The sequence below is a fragment of the Narcine bancroftii genome, chromosome 7 (genome assembly GCF_036971445.1).
Source record: "Narcine bancroftii isolate sNarBan1 chromosome 7, sNarBan1.hap1, whole genome shotgun sequence".
In the NCBI taxonomy this organism is placed as follows: Eukaryota; Metazoa; Chordata; class Chondrichthyes; order Torpediniformes; family Narcinidae; genus Narcine; species Narcine bancroftii.
This window is the reverse complement of record NC_091475.1, coordinates 200,726,405-200,741,134: the sequence shown is the minus strand read 5'-3', so window position 1 is coordinate 200,741,134 and position 14,730 is coordinate 200,726,405. Positions and strand designations below refer to the sequence as shown.

Below are 14,730 nucleotides of genomic sequence, written 5' to 3'. Positions count from 1 at the left end.
ACGTCCCTGCAGGAAAAGGCAGCCAATTCATTCCAACCAAAACAATATGCAGAGTGATTCAGGAGTCCTTATTCTTAAGTTGACTCTTCAAAGGCAAGACCAAGAATCAATGCCCTGGCAGAAGAGGTAAAGGGATGGGCTAGCCTTTAAGAAAGAGTAAAGAATGGAATCAAAGCACAACAGAGAACCATTCAGCCCATCATTTCTGTCATTTTCTTGAAATGTTAAAAGAATTGTTCAATACATCATCATCTCCACCACCAGCTTTTGACATGAGGTTAACAAGGGCTGGATCACTGGCCAACAGCCACAGTTGACTGAAACACTGCCGATGGCTTTGAAGGAGATCAAAGAGCAAAGAGGTCTCAGTAATCAGGAGTGGGAGTCGAGTAATAAAATTCCAATTGCTGGAAATCTGGAACAAAGCACTGAAAACATTCAGCAGGTCAGGCACCATTAGTGGAAAGGGAGACAATCACATGAACACAACAAGGGACCAACTCCGCTGGGGAGAGATCACAGGCCGTATTGTTGCAATTAGACACACAATGTACGTCATCAATCAACAAGTCAAGACCATGCTAATTTAAAGGGAAAAACTGACCCAAAATTACAACAGTCAGAAATGGCCCATTCTGGTATAAATAGAAAGAGAGAGAGTGTCCCAAAAGTTGGAGAATTCAGTATTGAGTCCAGATGGCCACAGTGGGCCCAGTAATCACGTCCAGTGGCTGTGTACATCCCTTCTTGACTACACAATAAATTGAACCAGTTTGAGACATCATTTGAAAGTTATCACCAAGATCTATCAAGTACCAGATGAAGCCAAACTGATTTTTAATTTAAAAAAAATGTAGACATACCTTTTGGCCCATGAGTCAATGCCACCCAAATACTCCAATTAACTGGAGCACCTGAAATAAATCCAAGCAGACATGGGGAGAACTCCTTCAAGACAGGGCTGGATTCAAACCCAGGTCATTGGCACTGTATTACCATTGTGCTTTGCCCAACCAAATTCACCTGTCGCAATGGTCTTAACACCAGCTTGAGTCTATTAAGGGCCCCCTACCAATTTGACACTTTTAGCATGAAATTCTCATATGTCCCCTATCAAAAATATCATTTGATTTTACTTCTTAACCTCTGGCCAGGCTGAAGATGATCCAATTTCTTGCATTGATTATTTGAACATTCACATTCTATTTTATTTCAGTCCATCTCCTATTTTTATTGTACTCTACCCTTCTTGCAGCAAGTACTGCATATGTCGACCTTCAGAGAAGTTGGGTCCCAATTTTCAGGCTCATTTGAATGGTTTTATCACATACCAGACATATAAGTCGATCCCGCCCCCACAAAAAACGGCGCTGACTGAGCTGCTGGGCCTGGCCTGAGGGTTGTTGTTATCACAGAGGTTCCAGACAAATCATGAAAATATGAAGCGAGTTTTACGTTAAAAGTGAAAGAACTGTTTTGTTTCCCAATAAAAAAAGTTATTTTTAACATACTGGCAGCATGAAAATTTCTTGAAGGTTGGCTTTTTTTTTGTTATTTCAAAAAAATTAATTGTTTGAGCTGAATTTAAGGCTCATTTTTGTGTCTGACATACAAGTTGACCCCTTCCATTTTTGAGGGTTTCAAGACTTCAATTATACGCTGAAATTTATGGTATTTCTGAATAAGAAATATCTTTTATGGCCTATAATCATTGACTTTTAATTGCAGAACCCACGGAACAGCTGGATGGACACGTAATGATAATTGCCTTGCTTTTACTCATGATAACGGCAGCAATGCTGCTGACACTGGTTTTCAGAAGGTAACTCCATGCGCAAAGGTTTATTGTGTTGTAAATATTTTCCAGTGCATGCTCCTCCTCCTATTCTGAGAGAGCCAGACTGTGATTTGGTTCCTGGAAACTGCATCAATCCCTTAACACAACTTGATAAAATTGTGGCCACTGGAATCGTTGTGGATATGGTGAAACAACCACACAAGGCATTTTCATAGTGCATCACCCGCGCAACCTTTTAAAAGCCAGAATGGTGCGCTCAACTGGTGCTGATGTCACATGGCCAGTTTGATGCCTGCTGGGAGTTGTAGTGCTGCCATAGCACCGCTACACGGCACCTCCCTCAGAACCGGCAGAAAGGTTTGTCTGTTTTTTTTAGGTTGCCGACTTCTGCATCAGATTGTTGGCTGCTGCAGTGGGAAAGATTTGCCCACATGAGCTGGTTTAAGGCTGTCAAGAGTGAAAGACTGTGGCTTCCCTCCAATGTCCAAAATACAGGTCAACCTAGTTTGTCTGAGTATCCTATGAGGTCTTTCGTAGGGCATCTGTAAAGGTTGACCAAGTGTTCCCTTTTGGACGAAGACATATTCTCGCAGTTTTTGAGGTCTTCTGGCACAATGAAAGAGTGTTCTCCATGTGACGATGGTGGTATAGGGGTCAATTTTCCTATGGTCTCCCTTAGCCTTCTCAATAGTTCCTTAGGATCATTGCTAGAGTTGGAATGGTAGGGGACTAACTCCCCTGGAACCGCCAACCATGTGCCATACATGAGCTCTGCAGATGAAGCTTGGCGGTCCTCTTTTGGAGTTGTTCTAATGTCCAGCTTGGACCCTCTAACTGAGCCATCAAGGCTGACTTGAGGTGTCGACGAAATCTTTCCACCATTCCATTGGCCTGGGGATGATAAGCATTCGTATAATGAATTATTGTACAGAGCAAGCGAGACAAGGCCGTCCACAGCGAGAAAGTAAATTGTGGTCCTTTATCTGAAGTAACATGCGCCAGTAAACCAGAACGAGACACCCAGGAACTGAGGAATGCCCGAGCACAGGTGTCTGTAGTAGCATCCACCATAGGCACGGCCTCGGGCCACCATGTAAACCTATCTATTACTGTAAAAAGATAACAGTATCCTCTTGAAACAGGAAAGGGACCAACAATGGGACATGAGCAAAAGACCGAGTGAACTCCTGGAAGGACTTCAGTGGTGCCTTGGTATGCCGCTGAACTTTTGCTTTTTGGCAGGCAATGCAGGACCTCACCATTTATGTAGCATCTTTTTAAGATCATGCCACACGAATCTGTCCAAAACCATACAAATAGTCGATCAAATTGACAGATGTGCGAGACCATGCACAGAGTTGAATACTCAACATTTCCATGGTGCCAGAACTACTAGATATGGGTGTCCCATTGATATATCACAGAAAAGTAGTTTGCTGTCAACTCCAGACTGGACATCTTTCAATTGCAGGTTCCTGATTGCAGTCGGATAAGCATTTGTCTCATGATCATGTTCTTGAGCCACATCAAAGCTGTGTAGTCAATACCTTGATCTACAGACAAAACCTCGAGTGGAGCAGAGCGGGAAAGTTTATCAGCTACAACATTGTCTTTTCTGGAAATATGTAGGTTTTTTTTGTGGAGAATTCTGAAATGAATGATAATTGGTGTTGTTTGCATGCTGACCAGGGCTCTGCGACCTTGTAAAATGCAAATGTTAAGAGCTTGTGGTTGGTGTACAAAGTAAAATCTTTGCTCTCCAAAAAATAACAGAAGAGTCGAATAGACAAGTAAATGGCCAAAAGCTCCTTATCTAAAGCACTGTATTTCTTCTCTGCTTCATGAAGATAGCGGCTGAAAGATGCCCGTAAACATATTGATGAGGTGCACCTCCTACTTCCATACTGGAAGTGTCTGTAGAAAGGGCGGTAGATGCATTTAAAACTGGGTATCTGAGCACAGTGACATGAGTCAGGAAATCGTATGTCTTCAAGAAAACATTGTTTCCCTCTTTAGTCCAATAGACGGTTCTGGCATTTCTGAACAGTAAATCGAAAAGAGGCTTCATGATATGAGCTGCTCCCAGAAGAAACCGACGGTAAAAATTTACATTTCCGAAGAATTTCTGCGGGCTTTTAACCGTAGCAGGTCTTGAATATTTGGTAATGGCCTCAATTTTGGATGGCAGCAAAGTCACGCCTTCCTGAGTAATCCTAAGACCCAAGGGATCAATCATTTCATGTCCAAAAATGCATTTATCTGGATTGATGGTCAGTCCAAACTTTTGAAGATGAATAACAAGTGTATGAAAATGTCCCACTGGCCACTAAAATGTCATTGAGGTAAATGAAGACGTTGGTCATACCACGTCCTAAAGCATCTATCATCCGTTGAAATGATTGAGTGGCATTCTTTAATCTGAATGGTGTTCATTAAATTCAAACAACCCAAACAGGGTAATTATTGCAGTTTTTGGAATGTCTTCTGGTTCTACTGGTATTTGGTGATAGCCATGCACCAAATCAGCTGTGAAATCTTGAATATGAGGTATCGGGTAATGATCCGGGATGGTGGCATTGTTAACCCGCCTGTAATCTTCACATGGTCGCCAACCTCCACTGTGTTTCGGGATGATATGTAATGGAGATGCCCAGGGACTGTCGGACTTGCGAATTATGCCTAGCTTCTCCATCTTGGAAAATTCTTCCTTAGCTAATCGCAGCTTCTCTGGAGGCAAGAATAGGAGTGCCCTAAGTACAAATGCGATAAGTAACACCATGCTTTGCAGTGGAGGCAGAAAATTGTAGAGTAGTCATCTCAGGGAAATCTTCCAATAGCTTGGAGAATTCATCTATTGGTTTACTTAATGTTTTAAGGCTCAGAGCAGAGATATAGACTTCTGCCAGAGGAATGATCTGAAAAATAGTTCCATCCATTAGCCATTTAAAGTCGATGAGGAATAAATAACCCTGAAGAAAATTGGCATCAAGCAAATGTTGGGATATTGCTGCTGGGACAATTGGTCCCACCCATACATACAGTAAGCTTGTAGGTTTCTTGCCAAGCGCCGCAGCCCTTACTGGCGATTGGCTTTGGCATTTCCCGCAAACAGGCAGGGTGGAATGCTTGTGGGCATTTACTCCCCAACATCTGTGGTAATAACACCAAGACAAGTGTCCTTAGGCTGCTTGCTTGTCTTGGGTCTTTGCCTGGTTGTTGGGAGTGATGTGCTAAGAGCACTAGAGTGTGACATGGCGTCAATGTCGGAGGTGTTGGTTGTGCAGACTTGTCTTTCCTTGCTGTGCTTTTTAGCCAGCCATAGAGTGTCTGCCTCTGCCACTACAGTCCTTGGATCTTCAAATGAACACTTTGATAACAAGAGCCTAATATATCTGGCATTCACCTGAAAAATATGTTGGGCCTTTCGCCAGCTACCAGAAGCATCATTTCATCCATTAGTTCTCAAAGGGCGCAGTCTCCCAACCCATCGAAATGTACTAGTTGGCTACCCTTTCCCTACGGAACATACCATCATGTACACGTAATAAAAGTGCTTTGAAAGTGTCATACTTGCTGGTACATGATGGATCCTGTAGGAAGTCTCTGGCCCTCTTAGCGAAGGCCTGGTCCAGGGGACTGATGAGATGGTAATAACAAGTGGTGTCCAATTCGACTTTGCGAAGGTGAAATTATGCTTCAGACTGCTCGAACCACAGTTCAGGCTCAACTGTCCAGAAAGGTGGCAGCTTCACAGCAACAGCTGCAGAGTCCATGTTTGTCCAAAAGTACATTTTTTGGCCTCGCCGGTATAGATGGCACTTCCCAAGTTCTAGTACTTCCCAATTTCAAGACACGTCATCTTCGAAAAAAAGTAAATGACGATATTCCAAATTACTATCTTATTAATCCAATAAATTAAACTTCATAGTTGGAGCTGTAAGTAGCTTTAATTTGTTGGTAAAATGAATAAACATTTTGCGTAACTTTTCAGTGAGATTTTCCTAATGATGAGTAACTAAGTGTTCTGTATAATGATAACAATATTCAACTTTAAACAAATATAAATGAAATAAACAAAATAAGATGAATTAAGATGAAATTAAGATGAATTTAAAGAAAAATATCTCGAGCCTGCGTCTCCTCCATAATTCTTCAAAGAATGAGATGCAAACTCTCCCTCTGCTTGGATATTATGATGTATGATGTTATAGTAACTATGGTAACACTGCAAACAACAATTTCTTAAAGGCACAAAATTAACAAAAATCAAAAACACAAGGTTTTAACCTTTAAAGTCGGAGTCACCGATTGTGGCCACTGGAATTGCAGTGGACATGACGAAATAACCACACAAGGCATTTCTAGAGTGAATCAAACAGATTTTCTCTTCATCACCTGTGCAACCTTTTAAGAGCCGGAATCATGTACTCGACCCGTGCTGACATCATCATGCACCGATGTCACATGGCCGGTTCGATTTCTCCTGGGAGTTGGAGTGTTGCCATTAGCACTGCCACAAAATGAACAGCCTTGAACTTCACTGGGGGTGGGGGGGGGGAGTTTGACTGGAACTTCACAACAAATTTGGTAAGACTAACCTCATGCCTACCACTTACGAACTATCCTGTTGATAAATTGGCAAAACTATGCAAGCAGGTGTGATTAGTCTTTTTAAAAACTATTTTAGGTAGATATTGAAGTAGGCTTGGCATAGGTTCTCATTCAAGCAAATGGGAAGCATAGAGTGATTAAATAGGTTATCACACACATGATGGGCTGAAGAGCCCATCTCTGGGGAAGCACAAGTGACTGCAGAATGCTGGAATCTGGAGTAAAAAAATCATCTGGTGGATGAACTTAGTATCATTGGGTAAAATAGAATGGCCAGTCTTATTGAAGGTTTCCAATTGTGCTATAGTTATACTGGCAAGTGGCAGCTTCACCTTTGGACTCAAAGATAAAACAAAATTGGGGAAAGTTCGAAGTCTGGCAACTGATTATCTCGCCTATTGCTTTGCCTACTTCTATCTCTCTTCTGTGTTTATGTGCAAATGAGTTTAAGTCATGGATTTATTTAAATATTTAACATTCCACAGGTACAAAATTATTGCATCCAGCTCCATCCCCGATCCTCAGAAGAAGTTTAAAGAATTGATTGAGGAACACAATGGTGACTTTCAGGTAGGCAGACATGGATAAAATGCCTTTTATTTCATGACCAGAAGCTCGAATAAAAATTGTCCCGTTGTCCGTGATAAACAATGCATTTGGAGCTTTGTGTAAAATAGAAAATCTCAATGTAATTAATATTTCTTCATCAGACAAGCAACATATTAGGTATATCCAATTCCCTCTTTTTTCCATTCAAGTTCAAGTTTATTATCATCTGACCGTACATTTACAGCAAAACAAAGCAGTATTTTTCTGGACTGTAGTGTATTCACACAATACAGAGCAAATAATAATCACATATACACATAAATATATAATTTAAAATAAATAAATATAAATATTTTGGGAGTGTTTACTCGGTAACAGGATACAGTTCTTCAATCTTGCGGCCTGTGGGAGAAAGCTATTTCCCCGCCTGGCAGCCCTGATTTTGATTCTCCTGTTCCTTCTACTTGATGGCAGTGCATCAAGATACTGTTCGCGGGGTGGAAAGGGTCCTCAGTAATTCGTGGAGCCCAATTTAAGCAGTGCTCTCCATCAATAGAGGAAAGGGAGACACCTGTGATCACCTTGGCAGTTTTGATGTTCCTCTGTATTGATCTCCAGTCTGATGCTTTGCAGCTATTGCACCACAGAGTGATGCATGCAGACTCTAAATTATACTCCTGTAAAAAGTTGTCTAGGTGGGAACTGGCAGGCTTGCCCTCCATAACATCCTTGGAAATTTAGGTGCTGCTGTGCCTTCCTGACTAAAGGTGTTGTGTGTCCAAGATAGGCCTTGCTTTAGATGCACACCAAGGAGCTTTGTGCTTTCTACTCTCTCCACAAAGGAGCTACTGATGGGTAATGGGGACTGGCCCAACCTTTGCCCTTCTGAAGTCCGCAATCTCCTTAGTCTTCACTTTGAGACTGAGGTTGCTGTTCTCACACTATTTTACGAGCTGCCCAAGCTCCTCTCTTTATGCCAACTCATCATTATTACTGTTGCATCATCCACAAATGTGATGATTTTTTTTTTGAACTGAATCTGGCAGTGCAGTCATGGGTCAAGAGCAGAAACAATTCCAATCCAAAATTCTCGCATTGATGCTGCCGGACTCACAAAGTTCCTCCAGCAGATTATTTTCTGATCTGGAGGGCACCTCTTCAAGAATAAAGAAAGAGAGATACAAACAAAAATTTTAGAAGAAATTTCAAGGTGAAAATTATTTACAGGCTATGAAAGGAGTGCAGTGGAAGTGGAATTACTCTACCAAAGTGATGAAGGAAGCAAGAATGGGCTGAGTATGTAATTTGTCCTCAAACAGCAGAAATAGTGGTCTTTGGTCATTCGTTGATAACCAAGGAGGTGAAGTATCACTGAAGGAGGGTGGGCATGTGCAATTGAGGCTACATTTAGATGAGCTATGATAATACTAAACCCAGTGATTTTTCAAATGTCATTAGAGATGCCAAATGATTTGGCATATTGATAATGTGGTTCCTTTATTTAAAAAGGGTTTGAGGAGCATGCCTAGTAATTATAGGCCTGTAAGTTTGACGTCTGTGGTAGGGAAGCTAATGGAAAGAGCTTTTAGAGATAATATACAGAAGTATCTGGAGAGGCAGGGTCTGATCAAGAATACTCAATGTGGGTTTGTGTGTGGAATGTCATGTTTGACTAATCTTGTTGAATTTTTTTGAAGAGGTGACTAGGAATGTTGATGAAGGGAAAGCAGTGGATGTTGTCTATATGGACTTCATTAAGGCCTTCGATGAGGTTTGTAAGGTAAAACATCATGAGATGGGACCGGAGAAGGAGTCACCCAGTACTAAGGAGTAACAGAATGCATCCTTGTACTTACAAGATAAGAGAGACATTGATGGATTGAGAGGCAGGAAGCTAGCAGGGAAAGGATAGCAACAGTTTTAGTCATTGGACAAGTAATGATATGATGATGTTCTAAGCATGTATCCAAGGGTATAAAAAATCACCATTTTGCTGATAACGGCAGAATGCATTCTCCGACTAACTTTGTTAGTCGCAAGTGTTACAATCCGGTAATAAAGAACAAAGAACCCTGATTTCGACTCAGCCTGGTGTTTGTCTCACTCATTCATGAACAAAGCAGACCTAACAGGTTCCACATGGAAGGTTAGTTAGGAAGGTTCAGGCGCTAGGTATTAACTTTGAGATTGTCAAGTGGATTCAACAGTGTCTGGAAGGGAGATGCCAGAGAGTCGTAGTGGATAACTGTTTGTCAGCCTGGTGGCACAAGTGGTGTGCCTCAGGGTTCTGTATTGGGTCCCTTGCTGTTTGTCATTTACATTAATGATCTGGAGGTGGTAAATTGGATTAGTAAATATGCAGATGATATTAAAATAGGTAGAATTGTGGATAATGAAGAAGGCTTTCAAACAGCAAAGTGATTTGGGCTGCTTAGAAGAGTGGGATGAAAGATGGCAGATAGAGTTTAATGCTGAAAAGTGTGAAGTGCTCCATTTGGGAAGGAATAATCAAAACAGGACATATGTAGTAAAATGGGAGGGCAGTGAGGAATGCAGTGGAGCAGAAAGATCTAGGAATAACAGTTCATCGTTCCCTGAAGGTAGAATCTCATGTGGATTAGGTGGTGAAGAAGGCTTTTAGTATGCTGGCCTTTATAAATGAAAGCATAGAATACAGGAATTGGAAGGTGATGTTCAAGGCATTGGTGAGGCCAAATTTGGAATATTGTGTGCAGTTCTGGTCACTGAATTATAGGAAGGATATCAACAAGGTAGAGAGAGTGCAGAGAAGATTTACCTGGGTTTCAGAATCTAGATTACAAAGAAAGATTGAGCAGATTATGTCTTTATTCCTTGGAGCATAGAAGGTTGAGGGGGCATTTGATAGATTCATTAAAGATTATGAGGGTGATAGACAGAGTTGATGTAGATCAGGTTTTTCCCTTGAGGATAGGAGAGGTTGAAACAAGAGGTCATGAGTTAAGAGTTAAGGGGCAAAAGTTTAGAAATAACATGAGGGGAAACTTCTTCACTCAGAGAGCGGTGGCCGCGTGGAATGAGCTTCCAGGAAAGTATTGGCGGTAGGGTCCATTTTTGTAATTCAAGGAAAAATTGGATCGGTATATAGAAGGGAGGGGAATGGAGGGCTATGGGCAAGGTGCAGGTAGGTGGGACTAGAGTAGAGCACTTGGTATGGTGCAGAGTAGAAGGGCCGAGATGGCCTGTTTCTGTGCTGTAATTGTTATATGGTTATACGTAGCTGACTGTCTACTTCTGATAGAACCCTTCCTTACCTTTTTTTCTGGAGCTGCCTTTCTAACACAAGTGTAACTTCACCTGACAAAATGGGGCGGGTTCAAGAAGGCAACACAACTCAAAGCAATCAGGCCATGGGCAATTAAATCTCAGCTTAACCAAGGATGCATGCCCCCATCCCATAAATGAAAAATAAAGAAGAAGGGAGGACCCCCTTCTTGGTGCAACCTCAGTGCAATTAATGTAAACCATAAGTAGAGATACTAACCTGAGTTTTTCCTTGCTCAACAGACATGGATTGGCTATCACACACTGATCACCAAACATGAAGAATGCTATACGGTCGTTGTTGAAGAAACCATCATATCTGAAGCATAACTTAAGAAATGCACTTCTTCCATCACACCAGATGTTTGCATACCTCAGAATATAAAGCGACCAGAATTCTTAATTAACCCCCCACCAACCCTCCCACCCACCACATGTCTCCACTGTCAATCAAGATTCTCATGACTAGTGAATGGGTCACTGATCAGAAACATTAACTCATTTCCTCTGTGAAATGATAACCTGGATTGCGGATTTTCAGTTTTATTGATCTTATTCCAAACAATTTAATTTAAATTTCACCTCTGCCAATAATAAAATGAACAGAGAAGACATTTTAAGGATATCCTATTAATTTGCCAAAACTGAGCATCATTACTTCAGCTAAAGTTTGCTCCCTTTGGGCGCGCCATGTCCACCGTCAAACAACGAATAAAAAGCCGTGCATATTCATAAATAATTTTATGTGTGTCACTGACAAGCATTAATTCAGAATTCTTCAAATACATAAGGATATAGTGAAGAAGAGTACAAATGTGAATATAATTCTATTTTGAAAGACAATTTTGTAGTGTTTTTTATTTTGCATAATATGATATGAAATCTTTGTTGTTCAAGAAATATTAGAATATAATCTCTTGTGGAGAAGCTATTGGGTAATATAATGGGGGAAACAAGCAGGAAGATATCAACTGGTCAGATTTCTGAGGAGAAAATTACGTCAATGAACCTGATTGGATTTTTTTTGGATATTGAGTGGTGGATTCTGTAAATGTTGTACCTGCAGATATCCCGAAAGTTCCATGAGATTGTTGAAAGCACGAAATGAAAGAGAAATAATTTGCCTGGTTAAATTCGCTCTCTGAGTAAAAAGCAAACCTATTCCTGATATCTACTGTAAACTTCCCTCCCTTAACTTTGCAAATATGTCTTCTGGCATTTGCTGATCTTGCCCTAGAAAACAGGTATTGGGTGGATTATTTCATTCACAACATTTTTTTAGAGAAGATGTGGAGGAAGATGTACATATTAATCAGAAAAATGCTGTACAAAGAGAGATTTTGAATATTGCAATCAATTTTATTTTTTAAAACGATCTGACCGTGGTAACCGTCTTCATTCTTATGCTTGAATTATTTCTGTTGTTGCATAGTTTCAAAGATAATTTGGTTCACAAAGATGAGCTCAGATATCACCAAAGCAACTAGGGAATTTAAATGAATACATCATGAATAACACATGATAAAAACTAGAAGGCTCTTTGTGGAAGGAAACTGCAACGTTTACTTGGTTTGGTCCGGGTGAAACTCCTAATCTGTCAGTGTGATTGTAAACGCTGCTTAAACTTAGAGCAATTACGAATGCATAGTACAAAAACATGGAATGTTTTGGACGACAACCACTCATCTGGTCACTTGTAAAGGATTGCAAACCGTGATCGAGTATATTGGATTGCATGAAGAAAAGTGGTTTAAAACTCATCGTCATTTTCATTTCAACTTTTTTTTTTCCGAAGTAGCACTTAGAACATGCAAGTGAAAGTATGTCAACAGAGCTTAGCAGGAACAAACTTTCAGTCATTTGTGAAAATATCATAGTGTATTAAAGAATTGTTCAATCAAAAGCTGAAAGGATGTCTGTGTGATTTTTGTTGACTACTTCGAGCAAGCAGTTATTGTCAAGATGCATTCATGGAGGATGAATACCATGGGGTTAATCGTTTGTGCCAATAGGTACAAAATAGTTTGAGAGGGAGGTGAAAAATGAAAGTCTGCAGACTCTGTGATTGTAGTAAAAACACATAGAAATGCTGGAGGAACTCAGCTGGTCTCACATCTGGTCCCAGCAGGGGCCCCAGATATACCTGCCTTTTTGTTGGCCACGTGGCACGAGCCTACACAGGGAAAGGCCCTCAACTCTTTCTCCACCTCATTGATCATTGCCTTGGTGCTGCCTCGTGCACCCCAACCATAGATTCACTTGGTCCACTTCTAGCAACTCTGTACTCTCCCTTTCCTCGATCTCTCTGTCTCCATCTCAGGAAACAAACTCTCGACAGACCTCTTCTGGAAACCCACAAACTCCTGCAGCTACCTCGACTACATCTCTTCCCACCCTCTCCTCTGTAAGGATTCCATTCCCTTCTCTTAATTCCTCCATCTCTGCAGCATCTGCTTCCAGGACAAGGTCTTCCATATCAGATCATCAAAGATGTCCTCCTTGGGGGTGGGGAGCATGGCAAGATGGCGTAGAGGGCAGACTTGCGGTCCTAATCCTCCCCAGCCAGTTTTTTTAAACACACATTTTTAAATTTAAATCTAAGTATATAAACATTTTATTTCTGTTTCTAAGTACATTAGTTGTCTATAGTGGCAGCCAATATTAAAAAAACCTAAGACTCAATTACAGAAAAAACTACTTTTTAAAGTGCTGAAGTGGCCTACTTGTCCAGCTGGAACCAAGGAGCTGCCGTTGGGAACTCCTAAGCCGCAGAGAACTCCAGCCAGGTTAAACATTACACCGGCAACGGTCTTGTCTCTGCAAGATGGCGCCGGCTTGTTGAAGAAATCGACGGACGTTGACCCGCGCGTTCGCGATGTCGGGTGTGCGGGTGATCCGGCGGAGCAAAGAACCCTTGGGTCCGTGCTGACGTCGGGGGAGTCGGGGCAGGTACTGGAGGCTGCCCCTGTGCGGCCCCTGGCTCTGCCGGGCATGCGCAGTGCTCCCAGGGTCCACGATTTATTGGAACGTATGGGCCGCGGGAGCCCGAGTGGCGGTGCCCCGATGTGGTCGGGGTGCTGTTGTCGGGTGTCCAGACCCGCAGCCGCACAGGAAAAGCCCTGACAACGTTGGAACAAGAAGAAGACTTACCTTTCATAGTTAGTTCACAGGAACAACTGGAGGAGGAGCTTGTAGAAGGTGGGTCTTAAGATGTGGCACTGGAACCGGGACTGAACTCTATTTTTACTGTGCTGGAAGGGATTGCTTACTGTATGGATACTATGTCTCAACAAATGATCCAAATGCAAGATCTATCTATGTTTTAGAGAGATGTTAATAAATGCCTTGCTTCTGTAGATGTAGTACAGGAAAATATTTAAAAGTTTGAGACAGCTTTCTCTAAATGTAAAGAGCAAGTTGAACATAATAAAGATAAAATAGAGAAAGTGGAAGAATCATTTGTGGATTGGGGAATTCAGAATGGAGAATTATTGAAAAAAATTGATTCATTAGAAAATCAAAGCCGGAGAAATAATGGAAAAATTGTGGGCCTTCCGGAAGATATTGAAGGTGCGGATCCAATAAAAATTTTTAAGGACTGGATCCCTGAGATGTTGGGTAAAGAGTTCTTTCCAGGTGGTTTGGTATTGGAAAGGGCACATAGAGCGTTAAGGAGGAAACCGTTACCGGGTCAACCATCACGAGCAGTGTTAATTCGGTGGCTGAATTATCAGGATAGAGAAATGATTTTGCGGTTGGCGGTACAGAAGGGAAGACAAAGTCAATCTCCAATGATGAGTCGGAATAATAGAGTTTTCTTCTATGCTGATTAGAGTCAAGAAATTATCAGACGTCGACGCGAGTTCAATTCGGCCAAGGATGCGTTGTGGCGGAAAGGATATAAATTTGCTTTTCGATACCCTGCTGCATTGAAGGTCTTTTATAGCAATTATTAGTCTCAATTTTTTGAGAATGATCATGATGCAATGGTGTTTGCTAATTCGTTACTGGATCTACATGGTCGTGGAAGAATCTTGCCGTCGTCACCTAAAAGAAGGACCAATGGAAATGGAAATAGAAAGAATGGGAAAAATGGGAAAGATGGGAAGAAGGAGGCTTTGATATACAGTCTTAGTGATGATGAAGATTCAAACCCATCTTTGGGACTGGAGTCCCAGGACTGAATATCTCCATGATGTTGAATTACATTATTATATAACAATGAAGACGCTGTTTACATCTGGTACCGCACGGATGGCAGTCTCTTCAATCTGAGGCACCTGCAAGCTCACACCAAGACACAAGAGAAACTTGTCCATGAACTACTCTTTGCAGATGATGCCGCTTTAGTTGCCCATTCAGAGCCAGCTCTTCAGCGCTGGACGTCCTGTTTTGCGGAAACTGCCAAAATGTTTGGCCTGGAAGTCAGCCTGAAGAAAACTGAGGTCCTCCATCAGCCAGCTCCCCAC

The 14,730-nt window shown here is 41.6% G+C and overlaps 1 protein-coding gene across 3 annotated transcripts in view; it reads left to right on the top strand.

The window, feature by feature from the left end:
* The window catches only part of LOC138739606 (interleukin-13 receptor subunit alpha-2-like), an 88,443-nt gene extending 76,272 nt beyond the window's left edge, over positions 1-12,171 (top strand). For all 3 annotated transcript variants that reach the window (XM_069891976.1, XM_069891975.1, XM_069891973.1), the window contains 3 exons: positions 1,729-1,822; positions 6,895-6,979; positions 10,505-12,171. In XM_069891976.1, coding sequence (XP_069748077.1) covers positions 1,729-1,822; positions 6,895-6,979; positions 10,505-10,591 — 266 coding nt within the window. In that variant the 3' untranslated portion in view covers positions 10,592-12,171. The remainder of the gene's footprint in view (positions 1-1,728; positions 1,823-6,894; positions 6,980-10,504) is intronic.
* Positions 12,172-14,730: the final 2,559 nt, after the last annotated feature.